The sequence below is a fragment of the Miniopterus natalensis genome, chromosome 2, assembly GCF_054644295.1.
Source record: "Miniopterus natalensis isolate mMinNat1 chromosome 2, mMinNat1.hap1, whole genome shotgun sequence".
In the NCBI taxonomy this organism is placed as follows: Eukaryota; Metazoa; Chordata; class Mammalia; order Chiroptera; family Miniopteridae; genus Miniopterus; species Miniopterus natalensis.
In genome coordinates, this window is record NC_142082.1 from 146,065,068 (window position 1) to 146,087,255 (window position 22,188).

Here is a 22,188-nt window from a genome sequence, read left to right on the forward strand (position 1 = left end):
CCATCCACAGTTCCTTGCCACGTGAGCTTCTATAACACGACCCTTTCTTCATCAGGGCCATAGGAGATTCGCTCCCACTTGGAATCTCTGACTTCAGGGAGGGTCCAGTCATTCTTGTAAGGTTTTTCACCTGTTCCCGATTAAGTCAGGCCCACCCAGGATAACCGTCCCTTTGATTAATTCAAAATCAACTCATTTGGGATCTTAATTGTATCTGCCAAGTCCCTTCATCTTCGCCTTCTTCTATTGGTTAAGAGCAAGTCCCAAGCCCCACATACACTCAAGGGGAGAGCATTATACAGGGTGTGAACATCAAGGAGCAGGGTGGGAATCCTGGGGCCACCGAGGAGGAGCCTACCTACCACATTCACCTAGAAAAGGCTCAGGTGGACACGAGAGCAATGTGATGGCCATTGGAATACATTATATCCTTCAATTCCCGATTAATTATTATTATCCTCTTTTTACAAATGTGGAATATGAGACTCAGGACAGACAATTTGGCTGAGGTCACTCGGGGAGGTCATGTACTCAGAACCAGTCTGTCTGAATTCAAATCTTGTCCTCCCTTCACATTATAATGTTTCCTTTTTCTACTGTATAATCATCAAGGAATCAAACCGAGGCCAATAGAAGCTTTAGGGAGATGGATCATTTGACATTTTCTAATAGTAACTCAACCGTGGTGTGGTGTGAACTTATTTAGTGCAGTGTTTATCATCCTGGGTGCATGTTAGAATAGCTAGGGGAGCTTTGAAAGTATGCAGATTCTCGGGGATCCTGATCAGATCATTTCAATAGAATGAGAGTCTCTGTGAAGTAGGCCCAGTCTTTTGGTGTTTCTGTGTTTTCTTATCAATAAATGCCCCAGGTACAATGCTTGGTTTGAGGGACATAAGAATGCAGTAAATAACAGGCTGAAGTGATGTTTGAAGATGGGATTGGCCTTTTTGGAAAAATGATGGATTCTCTATTAATCAACACATCTCAGTAAAAACAATCCAGCTGTTTGGGGGGAATGTTACAGAAGGAATTTGAGAACGAATGCTTAGTTGGACTGGAAGACCTTTAAAATCTCTTCTGATCTTGAGAGTCTATGAGTCTGTGATGCTAGTGTTTAACAAGTGTTAAATATGGTTTATAAAGGGTCTCAAATTTTGTCATTTTCTTGATTTCTGTACTTCACCCAAATCTCACCCAAATCAGCCTGTTGTAGTGAGGAAGGTAGATTGGTGGTTGGTTATAATGCTGGAAGCAATAGGAGTGCTTAGATGTGACCGAGAAGTGAAAAAAGGCTAAGAAAAAAGACTAAGAAAAATTCATAATGAAGACCTATTTAATATTAGTTTCAACAGCATTCTAGGGTTCTCTTGCTTCATTTATCCCCACCTCTGCTATAATAATTTCCATTTTAAAAAAATGTGAGTCTAGTACAATGGTGGATTAGTAACAGTTTCTTTTTAGCTTAGATCCTGAACCCATTTCATTTACTTGATTTTCTATTTCACTTATTATTCAAGTTGTTTTTATATTTCCAACTCTCCTTTATACTTTTTCTTTTCCCCACTTGATTTCCCTTGCCTATTTCCTTTATAATTTTAAAAAATTGACTTTAGGGAGAAAAGAGGGAGAGAAACATTGATGTGAGAGAGAAACATGGATCAGTTGCCTCCTGTATGTGCCCCGACCAGGAGTCAAACCCACAACCTGGGTATGTGCCCTGACCGGAAACTGAACCCGCCACCTTTTGGTGTAAGGGACAATGCTGCAATCAACTGAGCCACACCGGCCTGGGCTAAAATTTTAATTTCTTTCTCAACTTCTTTAACTTCATAACTTGAAACCTGCAGTTATTTGTAGTTTTTATAGAGTTAGGTTGGCCTGTGGATTGCCTATCATCTGCTGAGTCAGCACTTTTAAATACGAATTACTTGTTAAATTATGTAGGCCTTTCCAGTACGTTAACTTTGATTTAAACATACTTAAAATATATAATGAAGATTTTAGAAATTTAAATATAGTAGGTGATGAAATATTGCATTTTGGAAAGTGGTGATTGTGAATATGAATTAAAGGTGTTCAGAAAGCTTTTAGGTTTCCCTGCAGCGAGGCATCTTCCAGCCCAACAATATCTGTAGCATGTTCAAACAGATTGCAAGGAATGGTGAGTGATGTCATTTAAGGAGTACAATGGGCCAACGATTTCAGACACATAATTAGCACAAATTACCAAGCTGTGGTGATGGTTATTTTATAATATTTTCCCCACTTTTTGCATCTGTTTCTACAAAATGCAGACAGCGGAGAGTTTGAGACGACTGTTCTGCATTCTAATCGCTGATTCTCAGTAAACTGTTGTCTGACCTTGGGCTCCACATTTATATTTTGAAGAAGCTTCATAATAAGTTTCAAATTATTGGAAAGAGAATTGTAATCTCCATTTACTTCAAGTGTATTGCTTTCAATCCCCACATGTCCTGTCAGTTCTGCCAGTCACCACTGCAATTAAATGGTCACAGAACATCAAGAGTAGAATGGGAATTCTTCAGAAATGCATGACATGTGTTTCATTTCTTTGTTAGTGTTCTATGGTGGTTGTTTGAGATCAGATGGTAAACAGAAGGATGGAAAGGCATCCATTTCCTTCATTTACTGAGAGGAGAAGATAATCTTGGATATGAAATAAAGCAAAATGCAATGAAAAGCAATTAAAAACTATTGATTCAGAGACCTGCAAATGGTCTCTGAAGATATTTTTTCTTTTGAATTGCCTTCAGTTTTACAAATTTTTCTAATTTGAAATTTGCAAAAAATGCGTTATTTTTGTCATGCTTTTTCAACAAGTATCCTAAAGATGAGTTCTCCTGAGTTTCCTTTTTACTGAATCAACCCAGGCTCTTCATTGGCGCTGCCACCTTTGCCGGCTTTCTAATCGTTCCTGAGAATGCTGTGGTCAGGCTCTGCATCGCGTCCTGGCAGCCCTGGAGGTGTTGGGCCAGCCTCCGTGGGTGGCTGTTACTCACAGTCATCGCGCCAGGCTGGAGAGGATCACAGCTTCTTAACATTCCGGCCTCACCAGCACTGCGTAGATGGGCCTTTTTATGAAGGCATGTTAATGACATACACTTGCACAAAGGAACAAAAGACATCTTCAAGTTTTCCTCCGATTGAGTCACTCTTGTGCCTAAAACCCTTTAACAGTTTCCCGTTGTCTCCAAATAAAGCCCAGAATCGTTTTGGTTTCCAAAGCTGTGGGCTTCCCTTCCCTGCTTATCCCTCTCTTACTTGTCCGCCTCACGCGTCCAAACTAGATTTTCATTCTTCAGAGAGGGAGGAAACATTTTGCTTCTGATGTATCACCCATCTAGAATATCCCTCACCACCCGTTCTGCCCTTTAAAAGACAATTTATTTACTTTAAAGTCCAGGTCAAATCCTCCACCCTCAATGGAAATTTCCCCAGTCTCTCAGTTAATCTATTGCCTTTGTCCTCTATGTTCCTTTGGTGCTTAGAATAGTATCTCTCTCATAGAACCAATGACATTTTGCTTTGCCCAATAGTTTTCATGTGTATACATATATATCTCTGTGACTAGACTACACCTTCCTTAAGGGCACATGCCCTTAGAAATACATCATTGTAGCTTTTACCACTCCTCTGTATACCTTAGCCGTAGACTGTCTTTAAAGAATGTTAATTGATTTTGATTAAATATTTATAATTATGTTCATTTCTATCATTTGTTAACATAGGGTACTTAACTCAGAGATGGAGATGTTAGAAATCTCCTGTGAGCTTATTTAAGGAAGCCTATTGAGCTAACGTCGGTTGGATATCTTGAACTAAAATATACATTTTCTTTTTTAAAACTTTGCTGTGTATTTTATATTAGCTAACACTGGCATATATATTTAGCAATCACCAGGAACTGCTTAGTTAAGTGACTTTTGTGAAGGGGCGCAACTTTCACCCTTTAAAAAATCACATCTCCTTGCTTTCTGAGTTAGCCAAACTAAGACCTGCCCCGATAGGTCCTCTCCCTATCTTACTGAATGGTAACTAGTATTTTAACTACTACTCTGACCTTAATGGAAATCTCAGACTCTTGCCTTTTTCTTTGTTCATAACACACTAAATGCTTTATTTTCTCTTGCCTAAATAATCAGACTATAGCACTTTATAAAACCAAATATAGCAAGATATTTTCTATTTAAAGACGTACATATTATGTTATTATTTGTCAGATTGAGTGTTTACCAGTATAGACATGTTAAATGATAATGTAACCCAGTTGTAAACGCCATCTCTATCTATGTTGGCCATATAACACCACCAAAGAGAGGTTAGCTGATCCTTTGAGGCCCTGAATCTCAAGGTGAAAGAAAGGATGTGCCCTAGGATAGTGGCAGTGGTATCAAATTAAAGGTAGGGGTGATATATGATTTTATAATATAAGTTATAGGAAAGAAAAATCTATAAAAATCTTATTGAATGGTGTGGATGCAAAGTAGAGTGCATATTTGGAGTGCATATTTATAAAGGCAATATGAGTTAAAAGGAGTTGAGGACTATGGCTTTAGAGCTTCTAATTCAACTACATGGGATGGTGACAATCACAGGACAGACTTTTCCCTTCATGTGTTTGTGATCTAAGTACCTCTGGGCAAGGAAGGAATGCAAAATATATCTCAATAATAGATAAAACTGAAGGGAGAAATGGAAAGTTAAGAGCCTGAAGAACAGATCTATAGAAGAACAGTTTCTATAGATTGTTATGACATGTTCCATAATTTAGCAAAAAGTATCAATGTGATAATTGATGATTTGGCACTGCACCTCTGTGAGTGCCCTACAAACTTGATAGAATGTTTGGAATTTCACTTTCTTTCAAAAGAAGATGCACACATGAAAAATATAGTGGATCCAGCCTTCTTTTTAATTTTTGAAAGATGATATAAATTTAACGATGACTTTACATGATACATTGTTATAACTGTTCACTGATAAAGGATTAAAAATGGATTTTCAACATATAGTATCGTTTACTTCACTTTAGGTAAAAATGAAAGACAAATATCCTGAGCTTACTGTAATTCATTTTCTTTCATTCCTGTCAATACACCTTTGTGAGACCGATGGTTCTGTTATGCATGTTAATAAAACACAACATAGATGTATGTTATCCCCTGAGAGTCTCATTATCATCAATCCAACCTAGATACGTTAACAAGCATAAAACAAGCTCAACTATTGATATATACAGTGTTCATTCAAAATGTGTATAAAGCCATTTAATACAGGGAATTTCTATTTTCTTCAAAACTTTTTGTTATTTATTATTGTGAATGACAAAAATTATAAGCATAATCAGCAATTCTCCATTTTAATCTCCTACATGCACACTTTCAATAAACAGTGTATATAGTTTCTTTAATTTTTCCTGTTAGGTTTGTTCCAATTATATTTATTGAAGTGTAATTTTAGGTCTGCTGTTTTTCTGATCTTCTAAAATTTATTTTCCTAGAAGTTCATTTTATTATACTTTAAAAACATAAAATATTAAATCTCTAATCTGTTGATTTATCAGTATTAGAGACTAAAAGTTAGTCTGTCTCCTCAATGAAATTGGACAAGAAAATTGGTCTGTCACCACTGATAGTTTGAGAAACACTTCCGTAGGCAAGTTTGGGGTTTTGGACAGAAAGAAGCCTTTGTTATCCTCATTATTTAGGATGCTATGTGGACATTCACAATTAGAAGGCTTGGGAGATCCCAGCTGTCAGGCTTGCTTAGGTGCTTGAAACAGGAGCACAGCTAATCTCCAATCCTGTAGCCAGCCTGGTTTAAGATAATACAAGTGCCTCGCCTGCAAGCCCTCCTGATGTACAACGTCTACCCGCTCTGGGCAGTAAAGAGGTACCAACCAGATTCCAGAAACGCTGTGTAAAATAATGTTAGTAACTGTCATTTACATGAGGGATGTTCGATAGAAAGAACTGATGAAGAGTTTGGGTCTTAAGGGCAGAGACTGGAATTAAGCAGGCACAAACCTAGGAGCACTTGAGGCTACCAGAAGCTGAAAGAGGCAAGAAAGGACCCTCCCCTAGAGGCTTCAGACCATCACCTTGATTTCAGATTTCTGGCTTCCAGAACTCTGAGAGAATAATTTTCTGTTGTTTTAGGCCAGTTTGTGGTGATTTGTTATGGCAGCCCTAGCAAACTAATACATGTACTGATATAGTGTTGTGGATAAGTTTCTTTGGTGTGTGAATTTCCAAATGAGTTAAACTCATGTCCTCTCCAAGATTATGAGGTTTGGGCCTTGGAATCAAATTGTTAAGATTCAAAGTCCAGCTCTGCAGCCTTACTTATTGTTGGCCTTAGGCGGGTTACTTAATTTCTCTATGCTTTGGTTTCTTCATCTGTAATAGTTTGATGGTAATTATCATAGTATTTATTTTCTAAGAGCTACTGTGATGATCAAGTGAAATAATCCATGAAACTTAAGCCCTGGGCGTAAAAGCTGGTAGGCACTTTTTATGTGTTAGATATTTTCATGGCTACGATGAGGATGGTGACGGAGAAGATCCTTTGGTCTGCCTGCCTAGCAGGAGAAATCTGGAATGCTGTCAGTCTGGCAATATTTTACCTCTACTCTAGTCATTCCACTAAGCTGTTTGTTCACTCACGCACCTTTGTGGATTGACCTTCACATACGGATTCCTTTCTCAAATGCTCACATCTTTAAAAAAGATGGAATCCTACTCCCCACCACACCCATAGTTCCTCACCTGGTACAGAACAATTACCAGGGGTTATAAAGGGAACTGTAGCACCGTGAATACACAGCTGGAATAGGCTCATTCCATTACTGAGATATATTTGAAAACAAGTCTTCAGCCTTTAAATTGTAGTGTTCTTTGCCAATATAGTCAACAAATATATCTATATAATTAGTAAAGTATATTGTTCTGAGGTCCGCTCAAGGCAGGGTGTGGAACCACATACTAAGCAATTGAATGAGAGGGAGAGAAAATTCCATCTTAACTTGTTTATAAACATATACACTTTATATCCAAACTCACTGCCCTGAATGTGCAGCCATGACTGGGATACAAACTTGCTCTTACAGAGCTTTCAGTCTAGTGGGAAAGAGGAAAATCTTTTCCTGTGCAGAATCTTGACCCACAGGAGGAAAACAACTCATGGTAATAGAAAGATACTTTTCAGAGAACAGTAACACATAACCACTTTATAAATCAAGAATGAACGAAAATTGAATAATAAAATAACGACAACAACACAATAATACTAATATAAAGACTTTGGCTGTTGAGGGACGTGTTCCTGGTGTACCTGAGCTCCTGAGTGGCAGAGCCGAGAGCAGGGGTCCTACTAGGGTGTCCTGCAGGAGAGCCTGAGGAGCGTGACTGCTCTGGGAGAGTGTGCATTGCATGTGACCTGCCAGGCACTGGAACACGCAGAATTTTAGCAAGATCTCCTTCCATGGCTCCCACCGCTTGCCTGAGCCAGCCCAGGCTTGATTTTAGGAAGATCTCCCTTGGCTTCAATTATTGGCTTCAGTCTATTTGACTTTGTTACTTGGATATCTGGTAGATCCATCAAACTCAAAAAGCTGTATCCAGAGTGGCAAGACAGAGGGGACAAGGATGGTGCCCTCTGAGTGGGGAACACCTCCGAAGGATAAATGGCAAAGGGTAAGGGGAATTTGGACACCAGTAAGTAGCACACTTCATCTGGAAGGGTGACGATGGAAAAGATGCCTTTTCCACTACTGCCCTGATGAAATATATGCACCTCTGGGGGCAGTGATGTTGAGAGGGAGAATTTTGAATTGAACTCAAACTGGAAATTACCTGACAAAAATACAAGTGATTAAGTCAGCCGGGAATTCAGTAGATATGTTTTCTAGTAACGTTTAAAAGAGATAGCTATAATGGGGTGGTTAAGACAATCAACTCTGAAGTCATACCACCTATGTTTGAAATCTGCCTCCACTACTACCAGTTGTATGACCCCAGTGAAGATATTTAACCTCTCTGTGCCTTACTTTCTTCATCTGTAGTATGGGTACCTCACAGGACTATCATGAGAATCAATGAGTTAATTCTCTTAGAATAATATCTGCCACACAGTACTCAATATTCAGCCCCCTTCAACAGTGCACTCAATAAAAGTAGTTATTCTTTCACCAGGAAAAATGAGGTCTTAAGATGAATATGAGGTGTAGAAAGATAAAGTTATATCTTTGCACACCTGAATTTTGTCAATTAAAATAACATGTCAAGAGAAGGACACAGTATGCTACAATAGTCAAGCTAAAGAAGAAAATAATTTGATGTGTGGATAAAGGGAGTAGAAGAGCAAGAAGTTGAAAAATATACCTGTAATGCTGGCAAATAGTTGTCAGCCACATTGATACATTTTGCTGTGGGAGAGGGAGGAAACGAAAGGAAATGGAAAAGAATGTTTGGGATTTACTCCTAGTTGGAAGCATTTTGAGGCACATTCTTATGTACAATCAATAACAACCTGAAGTACTGAGATAAATAACAAGTGAAAATAAGTTGTCAATTTCTGTTCCTTGCTAAAAAAATTATGTTGTAAAACTGCTGCAAATTTTACACAGGAGGTTTTACTCTGAAACTTACATCTCCATCAAAAACCTTGTAAGGAAAGTAAAAACAACAACAAAAAACAATCTTATTCAGAGCATTCCAGTAATATTTTGTGTATGTAGTTAGCTATACTATAAGTAGTTGGTTTGTATGAGATGGTTAAAAAGGCCAAAGATATAAGGTTTATTTTTTCCCCCAATTTTTGGTCTATAAAGTTGCTGTTTGTTCGTTTATTTATTTATTTTTGGCCTATTTGATGTTTGTGTGAAACAGTGTTGTCCAACAATAAACCAGAATTTTCTTTTGCTGAGTTCTAACACCCCCCCCCCACCTATTTGTTGAACCAATTTTGAATATACAGTAGTGCTCTACAGATAGAAGAGGCAGACTTTTGCCATATCTGAGCAACTAGGTAGAGTGTTCTGTAGAAGTTAATGAGGAGGTTTTGCCTGCCTCCCAGGATTATGCCCTCTTGATCAATAGCTTGCATACTTTCACTTTAGTAAATCCTAAGATATAATAGCTACCATTTATTGATTACTTATTATATGCCAGAGACATGCTAGATGCATTTTTATACATTATTCTTGTATTCAAGAAATACTTACTGACACCTACAACGTGCCAGGCATTGTTGTAAGGATTAAGAATAAAGAAGTGAAGCCCCCTGGCCAGTGTGGCTCAACTGGCTGGAGTGCTGTCCCATGCACTGACGGGTCGTGAGTTCCATTCCCAGCAGGGCACATCCCAGGTTGCACGTTCAATCTTTGGTCCTCGTGTGCATGGGAGATCGATGTTTCTCTCTGTCTAAATCAATAAAAACATATCCTTGAGTGAGGATTGAAAAAAGAAAGAGAAAAAAAGATACCATTTAAAAAAAGAAGAATAAAAAAGTGAAGAAAACCTGTGAAAATAGAGCTGACCTTCTGGAGTGAAGGGAAATAGTAAAGAAATAAGCAAATATATAATAAATACATAAGTAAGTAAAATTAAGCAAAGAAAGGAGATAGGAAATGTTCTGTATGTATATGGGAGAGGCTGCACTTTTAAATAGGGTCATTTGGGAACTCCACCGAGAGCCTGGTGACATTTGAAAGAAGTGAGGCAGCTGAGTGGGAGAAGAACATTCTAGACAGAAAAAGTGGGATGTGGGATCTGCAAAGTTCCTGAGGAAGGAGCACGTTTGGATGGTCCAAGGACCACCCAAAAAGTTCTGGAGCAGAGTGAGTGGGAGAGGGGTGTAGGTGGGGGCCTGCGTGACACTTCCTGTGAAGTCCAGGGGAGGCAGCGCGTCATTGTCTTGGAAGATCTGGAGGCAGCAGTTACATTTTTAGATTAGTCTACGACTCTTCATAAAGTGGTGTCCGGGCCTCAGTTTGAGGTTTGCTGAGCTGAGGCATGGAGTTGGGCGCTCATCACATAGCTCGACACTCACAAATGTCTTTTAAGTAAATGAATAAATCAGGGGAACGGAGCTTAAGTGCCAGCTCTGAAATTAATTAGTTGTGTGATTTTAAACTAGTTACTTGACGTATCTGTGAGTTGGTTTGCAAAATAAGAACCTTTTAAGCTTTCCTACTATGTGGTTATCCACCATGGCCAGACTCCCGAGTCCATTGCTTAGCGCTGTGAATGTTGAGAGTCCACCCTCACAGGGGAGCGATGAGGGTGACCTGAACACCCCCTGTACCCTCAGAGTGCCTGCTCACAGGCAGCTCTGTCTCTGCATCCTCGGGTTCAGCCTTTGGCCAAGACAGTACAAATGGAGATAGAGGCTGGCCCTAGCGGGGTGACAGACTGTTGAGGATTTGTGTGAAGAGACAATCTGAGCGAGCTCATGCTGAATCTGGGTCCCTGACAGCCTCTTAAGACACTAATATAAGCTTTTCCTTGTTCTCCAGCCATGCGCTTGGGAAACCTGGTCTGGACTTTCTGTTTAGATGCATGTCCATCAAAAAGGAGATTCTCATGTCAGTAGCTAAGCACTAGCAAGAACTGTGTGATGAGTCAGGAAAGATTTTGAATTATTGTGTCTCGAGGCCTGAACATAATAAATTTCCTTTAAGGTGTGGGTTACGTGTAGCCTTAGAAAAAGAGAATTAGTTTTGATGATAACAGAGGCAGAATCAAATAAAAATCTTGCTTTGGAAATGGAATTTTTAATGACTTCTGTATTTACTATTTCCAGAGTTGAGTTTAGAGGATGAAGGGAGAAATCTGATATAAGTAAAGCTGGCTTCTGGAAATCACTGAGAATATTCTGGCTTTTAGCCTTTCTGGAGAGGGTACTTTGACTCTGAATGATAGAAAAAGCCCTGCCCTTTAATAGAAAAACTTTAAGCAAGGCCAGAAGCTGGCAGATGGGCTGGGTCCACGTGTATGCTTCATTCTACTCAGATGAACACTAAGTGCTGCAGCTCCTGGCAAAAGCATCCAGTGCTCATTCTGCTTGTCTATTGGCTGTTAAAAATAAGGGCTGCATGGTGGGATACGTTTTTAAACTGATGACTCATGGCTCTTAGAGTCTGATAACATGTGATAAGCCAGCAAGCCAGTCCTCTGCTCAGAACATTATATATATATATTTTTTTTTCCCACCAACCAGGCTCACTAGCTAACAATGCTATTATTTTTGTGTGTGTGTGTTTTGTTTTTTTATTGATGTATAATTGACATAAAACATTATATTAGTTTCAGGTGTATCGGTGCTACTTCCTTACCTATACTCACATTTCCAGTTCTCTTTTCCTTGCCTTTTCCTATGGACTGATTTCGATTACCATTATTTTGCATTATACTAATTCACAAAGGGGAATGAGAGAAACAGGCCATCCCTGATGTGGCATAGTTCAATGTGACAGCAACAGGAAGATTGAGCATTTATAGACTGCATGGCAATTTTTGGAGTGGACTTGACCCCTGACAGCCCTGTGATAGAGAAGCTTTAGTTCTGATGATAGCCCGATTACAGGTGCAGGGAGGTTGTCTCTGGCTCAGGAAAGAGGTGGGACAGAGCCTTGACCCAGAGCCCCTGACCAAGTTCCATGCTTGTTTCTTTTCGCCATGCTGCCTTTGGAACTGTGTCTGAAGCAACATTTCTCTCATTTTCTTTGAGAGATTCAGTTGAGTTTTGTGAGTAGTTCAAAGTCTGTGGAGAATATAAAAAATGTTGACCGAAACCTGACCTACTCTCATGTCCCAAGTGGGAATCTCTTTTCCCTTCTACTGTGAACAAGTAAGGATGAGTGTTCCTTGGAAGGAAAGTCACCTTTTTATATAAATTCTCTTCTCCCACTTACCAGGGACATACAGGGAGAAACTGAGCAGTATGGCATCAGGCCAAGAGCTGGAGGAGTAGCTTTCTCCCAGACAGAAGTGCTGGCAGAGGCCATTGTTCCTCTTCTGGGCCCTAGTCCCACAGAGCTGACAGGCAGGCACCATATCTGAGTCTCCATCAACCTGGCTAACACTGTTCCCCCTGCCCTGGTGATTCCCTGGGACCCCATCCCACCAACTTGCAGGCCCAGCCCAAACTGTTTCCAGTGGCTTTCCATATAAACAGCTTGTATTGGCTCATGCTTTGACCTTTCTTGAAATCTCTCGAACAGGCAGCATATGGCCTTGACTTGCCCCATACCTCTCACTAAGTAGCTCCAGGCCCGGCACTAGCAGAAGCCAGCCATGGCTTAGCTTCACTTGGGCACCTCCAAGCTCAGCATAAGTAGCAGCCATTTGCAGATCACTTTGTAGCTCATGCTGGGTGGCCATGGAGAGGGCGCAGGTGATGCTGACCTTGGCCTGTACCTTTTGGGAGGCCCCAGAGCCAGTGCACCCAGCGGACAACATGACCGTGTCTAAGCACCACCCAACCTCCTCTACAAGGGACACACTCAAGGGATGGACTCAGCAGCATCAGAGCCCCGCTAAAGCAAGTCCATCTCTGTGAGGTCAGCCCCTGCACAGTGGGTCCTCTGTGGTGGTCATAGCCAGTCCTCACAGTCAATCAGCCTGGAGGTAAATCCCTCCCATTGACTTGCCAACAGCAATCAAATCTCAAGTACAACAGAAGGGTGTACACAGCCCACACAGAGGGTGTACCTGGAATGCCCAACTCGGGTGATCAGGAGGCTGTGCCACAGGACCCCACAGGACATCTACTACATAGGACCACTCACTAAGCCTGGGAGATGTAGCAGCTCTACTTAATTCATAGAAACAAATGCAGGGAGGCAGCCAAAATGAGGGCCAAAGAAATGTGTCCCAAATGAAAGAACAGAACAAAACTCCAGAAAAGCAATCAAACAAAATGGAGAAAAGCAATCTACTAAATGCTGAGTTCAAAATACTAGTTATAAGAATGCTCAATGAACTTAAGGGAAGAGTAGATGAACTTAGTGAGAACTCCACCAGCATAAAAAAAGCCATGGAACTCTGGCCAGTGTGGCTCAGTTGGTTGGATCATCGTCCTGTGCATCAAAAGGTTGTCCGTTCAATTCCTGGTCAGAGCACATACCTAGGTTGCAGGTTCGATCTCTGGTTGGGGTGTGTATGGGAGGCAACAGATCATTGTTTCTCTCATACATCAATGTTTCTCTCTTCTCCTTCCCCTCTCTCTAAAATCAGTAAAACATATCCCTGAGTAAGGATTAAAAAAAGGACATGGAAACCATAAGAAAGGACCAGTCAGAAATGAAGGATACACTTGCTGAAATGAAGAATATATTACAAGGAATCAACAGTGGAGTAGATGAAGCAAAGGATAAAATTAGAGATTTGGAAGATAAGGAAGCAGAAAATAACCAATCAGAACAGCAAAAAGAAAAACTTTTTAAAACTGAAGATAGTATTAGAAGCCTCTGGGACAACTTCAAGCATACCAACATTCATGTCATGGGGGTACCATAAGGAGAAAGAGAGCAAGGAATTGAAAACCTATGTGAAAAAATAATGATAGAAAATGCCCTTAACCTGGTGAAGGAACTAGACATACAAGTCCAGGAAGTGCAGAGTCCCAAACAAGGTGAACCCAAAGAGGCCCACAGCAACACATCATAATTAAAATGCCAAAGATCAGCGACAAAGAGAGAATGCTAAAAGCAGCAATAGAAAAGCAGTTAGTTACCTACAAGGGAACCCCCATAACACTGTTAGCTGATTTCTCAACAGAAACTGCCGAGCAGAAAGGGTTGGAAAAAATATTCAAAGTGATGAAAAGCAAGGACCTACAACCAAGATTACCCTGTCCAGCAAAGCTATCATTTAGAAATGAAGGACAGATAAAGAACTTCCCAGAGAAGAAAAAGCTAAAGAAGTTCATTACCACCAAACCAGTGTTACAAGATATGTTAAAGGGTCTTTTTAAGAAGAAGAAGAAAAAACAAAGTAAAAAATATGAATAATAAATTGATAATAAATACAAATCTATCAACAGTTACTTTAGATGCAAATGGATGAAATGCTCCAATCAATTGACATATGGAGGCTGAATGGATATTATGCTAAGTGAAATAAGTCAGTCAGAGAGAGACAAAAAGCACATGATTTCACTTATATGTGGAATCTAAATAATATAAATGAACAAACAAAACAGAAACAGGCTCATTGATACAGAGAACAGACTGATGGATGCCAGAGGGGAGGAGTTTGGGAGACTTGGTGACAAAGGTCAAGGGATATTCAGAAGTATAGATTGGCAGTTACAAAATAATTATGGGGATGTAAACTACAGCATAGGAAATATAGTCAGTAATATTGTAATAACTGTATGGTGCCAGTTGGGTACTGGAAATATTAGGGGAACACTGTGTAAAGTATATGATTGTCTAACTAATATGCTGTACACCTGAAACTCATACAAAATATTGAATGTAAACTGTAATTGGAAAAATAAAATCAAATTAACAAAAACCATAAATGTGTGGGTCAATTCTTATACTCTTTATTATTATTATTTTAAAAATATGTCTTTATTGATTTCAGAGAGGGGAAGGGGAGAGGGAGAGAGAGAATTGAAACATCAATGATGAGAGAGTCATTGATCGGCTGCCTCCTGCATGCCCCCGATTGGGGATCGAGCCCGCAACCCAGGCATGTGCTCTGACAGGGAATCGAATCACGGTCTCCTGGATCCTAGGTCGATGCTCAACAGCTGAGCCATGCTGGCCAGGCCCAATATTCTTTATTCCATTAATTCATATCTCTGTCCTCATCCCAGTACCACACTGTCTTGACTACTATAGCTTTATAGTACAGTCTTGAAGTCAGATGGTGGGAATCCTCCAATTTTGCTCTTATTCAGTTTTTTTTTTGCTTTTTAATTTTCTTTGCTTTTCCATATGCACTTTTGTAATTAGCTTATCGATTGCTACCAAATAGCTTACTGGGATTTTGATTAGGATTATCTTAAATCTGTAGACCAGTATGAAAATCATTGATACCTTAACAATATTGTTTTCTTAGTAATGATCATGGTAAATGTTTTCATTCATTTAGGTCTGCTTTAATTTCACTCAGCAATGTTCTGCAGTTTTCAGTGTAAAATCTTATCCATATTTAGAGTTCTCCATGAGTATTTAATGTTTCATAACATTTTATAAATGGTATTTTTAAATTTATATTTTTAATGATTCCTTGCTAGTATATATAAATACAATTGATTTCTATATGTTGGCCTTGTATTCTGTACCATTGATAAAGTTACTTACAAGTTCTAACAGCTTTTTAATAGATGCTTTGGGAATTTTAAAATGGAGATGGCCAAATCATCTAGGGAAAAATTATTATCTTTTCCTTTCCAGTCTGAATGGCTTTTTTTTTTTTTTGGCTCATTGCATTGATCGAAACCTCCAATATGTTACTTTGTTAATGTCAAATCGTTTAAAATGTCCTTTGTTAGACTGAGAAAGTTTTCTTCAATTTTTATTTTGCAATGAGTTATCTATTTTTTCATCAATACTTGTTCAATTTTGTCAAATGCTTTTCTTGCATCAAGAAGTATGATCGTGTGCTTTATCTTCTTCCGATTGTAGATGTGATGGATTACAGTTATTTTAGATTATCAAGGGGGCCTCAATGTCATCATATAACTCCTTCAAACGTCATATAAGTCCTTTATAAGCTTTAGTCAGAGAACCAGAGAGAATCCTGTGAGAAGTGCATAGCCTGCAGTTGCTGGCTTTGAAGATAGAAGGGAGCAGTAAGCCAAAGAATGAAGACACTTTCTAGAAGTTAAAAAAGGTGTGGAAATGGATTCTTCCCTACAACCTTCCAAAAGAATTACAGCCTTGTCGACACTGAGTTTAGCCTAATGAGACCAGTGTGAGATTTAAAACCTAAAGAACTGTAAGACCATGCATTTGTGTTATTTTAAGCCACTAAGTTTGTAGTAATTTGTTAGAGTAGCAATAGAAAACTAATACAACAAACATATTTTGCAGGACTCAAGAGAAGTCTCCTATGTTTATCCAGTTTTTTACCATTTCTGTTGCTATTTCTTTCATTTCTGACATGCTGGTGGTCTTTCTGTTATCATTTCCCTTCTTACTGAACAACTTCCTTTAGCAATTCTTTTAGAGCAGGCCTGCTGGTAAGCAATTCTTTTAGGTTTTCTCCATCTGAGAATATTTTCCCTTCATCTTCATTCCTGAAGGATATTTCCACCAGATACAGAATTCTAGGGGGGCAGAATTCTTTGAGCACTTTAAAGAATGTTGTTCCCTTCCTTCTGGCTTCCATGGTTTCTGATAAGTCTGCATTTATTCAAAATGTTGCTTTCCTATGAACAATGTGTCATTTTTCTCTGGTTGCTTTCAAGATTTTTTGTGTTATGGTTTTTTTTCTTTCTATTGTTTTTAGCAATTTGACTTTTAAATGGCTGGTCATAGATTCTTTTGAGTTTATCTTATTTGGGATTGGTTGAATTCCTTGAATTTGTAAGTTTGTATTTTTTTTGCCAAATTTGTGAAATCTTAGACCATTATTCTTGAAATACCTTTTGTGTACAAAACTCTCCTCCTCTGTGATCCTGATGAAATCAAGTTTCATTTGGTTTTGACCCACAGGAAACACCTTTCCTCTATTGTTCAGATTGGATACTTTCAATTGATCGATCTTAAAACTCACTGACTTTGTCATCTCCATTCTGCTACTGAGTCCATTCTAATGAGTTATTTTATTTTATTTTATTATTACTTTATTTTATTATTTTATTTCAGTTATTATACTTTCCAGTTCTAAAATTTCCATGTGATTCTTTTTTTATATCTTCTATTTATTTGATGCTACTTTCTGTCTTTTCATTTGTTTCTAGAATGTTTGCCCTTATTTTTTGGAGCATTTTTATAATATCTTTTAAAATCTTTTAAAGATAATCCCAACACCTGTGTCGTCTTGATATTGGTGTTTGTTGATTGTATTTTTCTCATACGAGTTAATGTTTTTCTGCTTCTCTTTTTTTTAAGTCAAATAATTTCAGATTACATTTTGGACATTTTAATATTATGTTATGAGACTCTGAATTTTGCTATGGAAAATGTAAAATTTTTTTAAAGCTGGCAATCGACCCAGTTGGATTTAGAATGCAAATTTTGACTAGCCTTCTTTTGGTGTGATTTCAAAGAACTTTCAGTGTGTTCAAATTTACCCCATGTGTGTATCACCCCGAGGCCAGTCTGTGACTTGGGTCATGGTCTATTTCTTACAAGTACTCACTGCCAATATAGTGAAACTTCAAACTCTGGTCTTCTTTTTCTGTTTTCCTGCTAATATTTAATTTTCAGAATCCTCAAATAGTCCATTCATTTGTCAGGTTTGATAATATTCAGTAGGAGAGAGAGGGTGGATTATGCTTATTCTATTTTCAGAATTAGAAAATCACATCATTTTAAAATTTTTGAATGCTTTTAGCTATTTATTTAAATATTTTAAAAAATACTGTCTGCTTTCATTCTCTCTAGTCTTTTATTCCGTATCTGTAAGTAGTTGTGTATTGGGTCTTCTAATTCAAAATATTATTTTTTTTTCATGTTTTCCATCTTTTTATTATTTTTGATACATTTTCCAAATATTCTCAGATCTCAGTTTTTCTTAGATATTTTTGTTGACTAGTTTTAAACTCTATTTTATCTTCTGCTAATATAGCCAATAGTTTTTTTTCAATATATTGTTATTTTTAGAAGTTCAGTTGCTCTAAGGTGGAAAACCCTCGCCCAGGTGGAAAACCCCTGCCCCAACTAATGCAATGATTAGACTTTGTTATGGTTTCCCAAAGCTTTATACTTTAGTTTTGTAGAAACAACTCTCTCTGTACTCATATTTTAATGGTTTCCATACATTTAATTATATCACATAATTACAGTAGCAGGTTCAACTGGAGTAATTTTGGATATAAAATATCACTCTTCTGGAGGGAGCAAAATTGTGTGTGTGTGTGTGTGTGTGTGTGTGTGGTACTAGAGACAAGATCACTAACCACCAGCTTTCAGCATGTCAAGGTGAGAGAGAGATTGGAGGGTACCACTGATTCTATGATTTGGTAGAATACAAATAGGTTAGGAGAACTTTTTGTGTAAATATGTATGTATCTGTGTATGTATGTTTCTATCTCGTTTTATCTTCCAATACAATTATAAGTAATGGGACTATTTAAAATGTATTTTATGGAACTTTTTAGATACCTATTACAATTCAGTATTTTGGATATAATGCTATAAAAAGATCTTTAATTCACTGATGAATAATGTTCTTTGAGTTAATTCAGTTCAATTGTATTAATTTTATTTTGTGTAGTTTTGCAAATGTAGGAAGATTCATACAACAAAACTTCAGCATGTCAGTACTGGAATATTTCTCAAAGTTCACAAAATTAGAAATAGAATTAAATGGAATATTTGATATGGAAAGAGAATTAAAAATTAATTTGGAAAAGCTTCCAGATTCCGTTTTTTTCCCCCTTAAAAATTCCAAGACAAAGCTAAAAATGTCCCCCTCATCCCATTATAGTATAATATAGAACATATTACTCTGCAGGAGCCTCACACTCTACCTGGCAGGTATTTTGATAACTAGCTATGTAAGATCTTTTTGGAAAACTCAGGTTCTACCTGTATGGATGAGAAGTTAAGAAACTCAATTGATCTTTGTATAGATTAACAATTTAATCGCTTTGAAACTTACATTTTCAAAGTTTGTAAATGTCGGGAGTTGAATGTCGTTATTCAAAATTTACTCAAAATGTTAGGGCTGTGTTGAAAATATTATATGCCATTGACTTTGATTACATTTTGGCCTGCTGAGAATTAGATCTTAAATGACCTCACTGCTGTGGTTCCGACATGTCTGGTGAAAGGATGGGTAGGGAGCTTTTATGAATATGGGCAACAGTGAGGGCAAGGGGTGTGGGTGGCTCTGGGTCTCTCTCTCTCTCTCTCTCTCTCTCTCTCTCACTCATCCATCCATATTTTTCTATCATTTCTGTCCCTATCTATATCTATATCTATATCTATCTATCTATCTATCTATCTATCTATCTATCTATCTATCTATCTATCTATCATCTATCTATCTATCTATCTATCTATCTATCTATCTATCTATCTATCATCTATCATCTATCTCTCTCTCTATCATCTATCTATCTATCTATCTATCTATCTATCTATCTATCTATCATCTATCTATCTATCTATCTATCATCTATCTATCTATCTATCTATCTATCTATCTATCTATCTATCTATCTATCTATCATCTATCATCTATCATCTATCTCTCTCTCTATCATCTATCTATCTATCTATCTATCTATCTATCATCTATCTATCATCTATCTATCATCTATCTATCTATCTATCTATCTATCTATCTATCATCTATCATCTATCTATCATCATCTATCTATCTATCTATCTATCTATCATCTATCATCTATCTATCTATCATCTATCTATCTATCTATCTATCATCTATCATCTATCTATCTATCATCTATCTATCTATCTATCTATCTATCTATCTATCTATCTATCTATCTATCTATCTATCTATCATCATCTATCATCATCTATCATCATCATCTATCATCTGTCTATCTATCTATCTATCTATCTATCTATCTATCTATCTATCATCTATCATCTATCTATCTATCATCTATCTCTATCTATCTATCTATCATCTATCTATCTATCTATCTATCTATCTATCTATCTATCTATCATCTATCTATCTATCTATCTATCTATCTATCTATCTATCATCTATCTATCTAATCATCTATCTATCTATCTATCTATCTATCTATCTATCTATCTATATCTATCTATCATCTATCATCTATCTATCATCATCTATCTATCATCTATATCATCCGTTTAATTTCTTCTCCGCGCGAGCAGGCCCGCGGGCTCTGGCCCTGGCCCCCCGCGGGCGCGGTCCTGGGAAGGAGCGCGCGGTCCGCGGCGGGGCGGGGGCGCGGTCCCGGAGCTGTCCAGCAGCTCCTGGCTGACTTCTCCGGCTCCTCCGCCGGGAAGCTCTGCAGCGCCCCGCCCGGGCAGGGAAGCTCCGGCTCGGGCTCCGGGCTGCCTCGGCCGGCCGCCGGCTCCGCGGGTCCCCGCCCCGCCCCGCCCCGCCCCGGAGCCCAGCGCGCTTTGGCAGCCCCCTCCGCGCGCCCCTGAGCGGGGGTCCCCTCCCCGGCCCTCGGGCTGCTCCGGAGCCCCGCAAGATCGTCGGCGGGCTTCCCTCCTCTGCCGAAAGGGCGGGAGCCCGTCTCCCCGGCCGCCTTCTGCGGCTGGGTGGTCCTCTCTCTCTTCCAAGACGCGCCCGAAACCGAGCGGGTGAGAGCAAAGACCAGCCGTCAACTTAGCACCTTGAATTTAGAGATTTCGATTCCGAAAGGAGGTCGGCGTTGCCCGGGTCAGCGCGAGAGGGGCGGAGGCGGGGGGAGGCTGCAGCCGCTCGGGGCTGCCCCGGGGTCCTGGGGACCCGGAGCCCCGCGGGAGGGGACGCGGCGCCGCCTCGCCCTCGGCGGTCCCTCCCTCCCCGCCTCTCCCCGCCTCCCGCCCGCCCCGCCCGCCCCCAGGAGCCGTCTCTCCGCGCCCTCCGCGCTGCGCTCTCTCCATTGTCTCCGCCTTTACAACAGGTTTGGGCGCTGGGAGCGCGGGCGGGTGCGGGTGCGCCGCCCCAGCGCAGGCTTTCTCGGGGCCGCCTCCCTTCTTCGGGGCGCGCGTGCCTTCTGCTGCTTTCATTCGGGCTCCGGAGCTAATCCCCCCGCGGAGCAGCCTTCGGGCGGGCCTGACCCTCCCCGCGCGCCCCCAGCCCCTCGCGTGGGCTTGGTGTGCGCCTCGGCCGGGCCAAGTTCTTCACGTGCCGGGGGCGTCCTCCCTTTTTCTCCTTAGGCAACCAAATCGTGCCAACCCTACCCATCGGTAAATCCGAGGCAGCGGCAGCAGAGACGAACGCTATTTTCCCGCTTGATTCCAAGAGCCGCTTCAATTTTTATTTTTATTTTTAAAGAGGAAGACGATGGACTGAGCAGAGCCACGCCATGGAGTCTCGGGTCTTACTGAGAACATTTTGTTTGATCCTGGGTCTCGGAGCAGGTGAGTGGCCCCGGAGCTGGGGCGGGGGTGGGGTGGGGGGATGGCCCGGCCTCGGGGCGCCCCGCTCGCCCGGGGACAGCCACCTGGCTTCTTCTCCACCCGAAGTAGGTCTGGAGTGGGAAGCTTGGCACCGGGGCGGGCTTGGGTTTGGATTTTTTTCTGCGCTTGCCTTGGAGACGGCGGGGCAGGTCGCACCCCTAGTCCCGGGCCTGAGGGCCTTAGGGGAACTTTGCGCCCAGGGGGGTTTAAAGTAGGTCAGGGACACGGAACCGGGCGCTCGGCTATTTAAAGCCTGGCGGTGGGTCTCAGGTGAGCTCTCCTCGCGGCCGGCGAGGGAGTCGCCTCTCTCCTCAGTTCCAGTGCTGGGTTCTTTGCTGCCCTGGAGGAAGAGCCTTGCATTTTAATGGAGCTTTTTTCTTTCTTTCTCCCCCCCCCCCCACTCCTGCTCCCACCAGTCTGGGGGCTCGGTGTGGACCCCTCCCTACAGATTGACGTCCTAACAGAGTTAGAACTTGGGGAGTCCACGACCGGAGTGCGCCAGGTCCCAGGGCTGCATAATGGGACGAAAGCCTTTCTCTTCCAAGGTATGAGGAGCTTGCTGCCCCGCGCCCGCTCCGCCCTGAGGGTCCCGGAGGAGCCCGCCTCCCCCTCCTCTGCGTGGCCTCGCGGGTGACGGGCGAGCCGAGGGGCGCAGGGTCCGTGTGAGATGCGCACGCCTTCCTCTGTTTTTAAACGGCTTGGTCCCCCCCCCCTCCGCCCTCCCCCCCTTTACTTTGCGCTCTTGCCAGTTCTAATGGATAGCGCCTTAATTACTGTACAGAAACTCCAATGGCAGATGGCAGATTCCAGAGTCTGGGGAACAATGAATTATAACACAAATGCCTGATTTGGGTAAAATTGATTTAGGTAGGAAATAGGATAGCTTCATCGTCGTTCAGACACTGCTCTGAAAG

The 22,188-nt window shown here is 40.5% G+C and overlaps 1 protein-coding gene across 2 annotated transcripts in view; it reads left to right on the top strand.

The window, feature by feature from the left end:
* The first annotated feature begins 20,311 nt into the window (after positions 1-20,311).
* The window catches only part of NELL2 (neural EGFL like 2), a 285,918-nt gene continuing 284,041 nt past the window's right edge, over positions 20,312-22,188 (top strand). Inside the window, exons 1-3 of one of the 2 annotated variants that reach the window (XM_087814712.1) lie at positions 20,312-20,470; positions 21,150-21,235; positions 21,691-21,819. In XM_087814712.1, the coding sequence (XP_087670838.1) occupies positions 21,181-21,235; positions 21,691-21,819 (184 nt within the window). In that variant the 5' untranslated portion in view covers positions 20,312-20,470; positions 21,150-21,180. Of the gene's footprint in view, positions 20,471-21,031; positions 21,236-21,690; positions 21,820-22,188 lie in introns of both variants that reach the window. The other variant, XM_087814711.1, reaches the window with a different exon arrangement.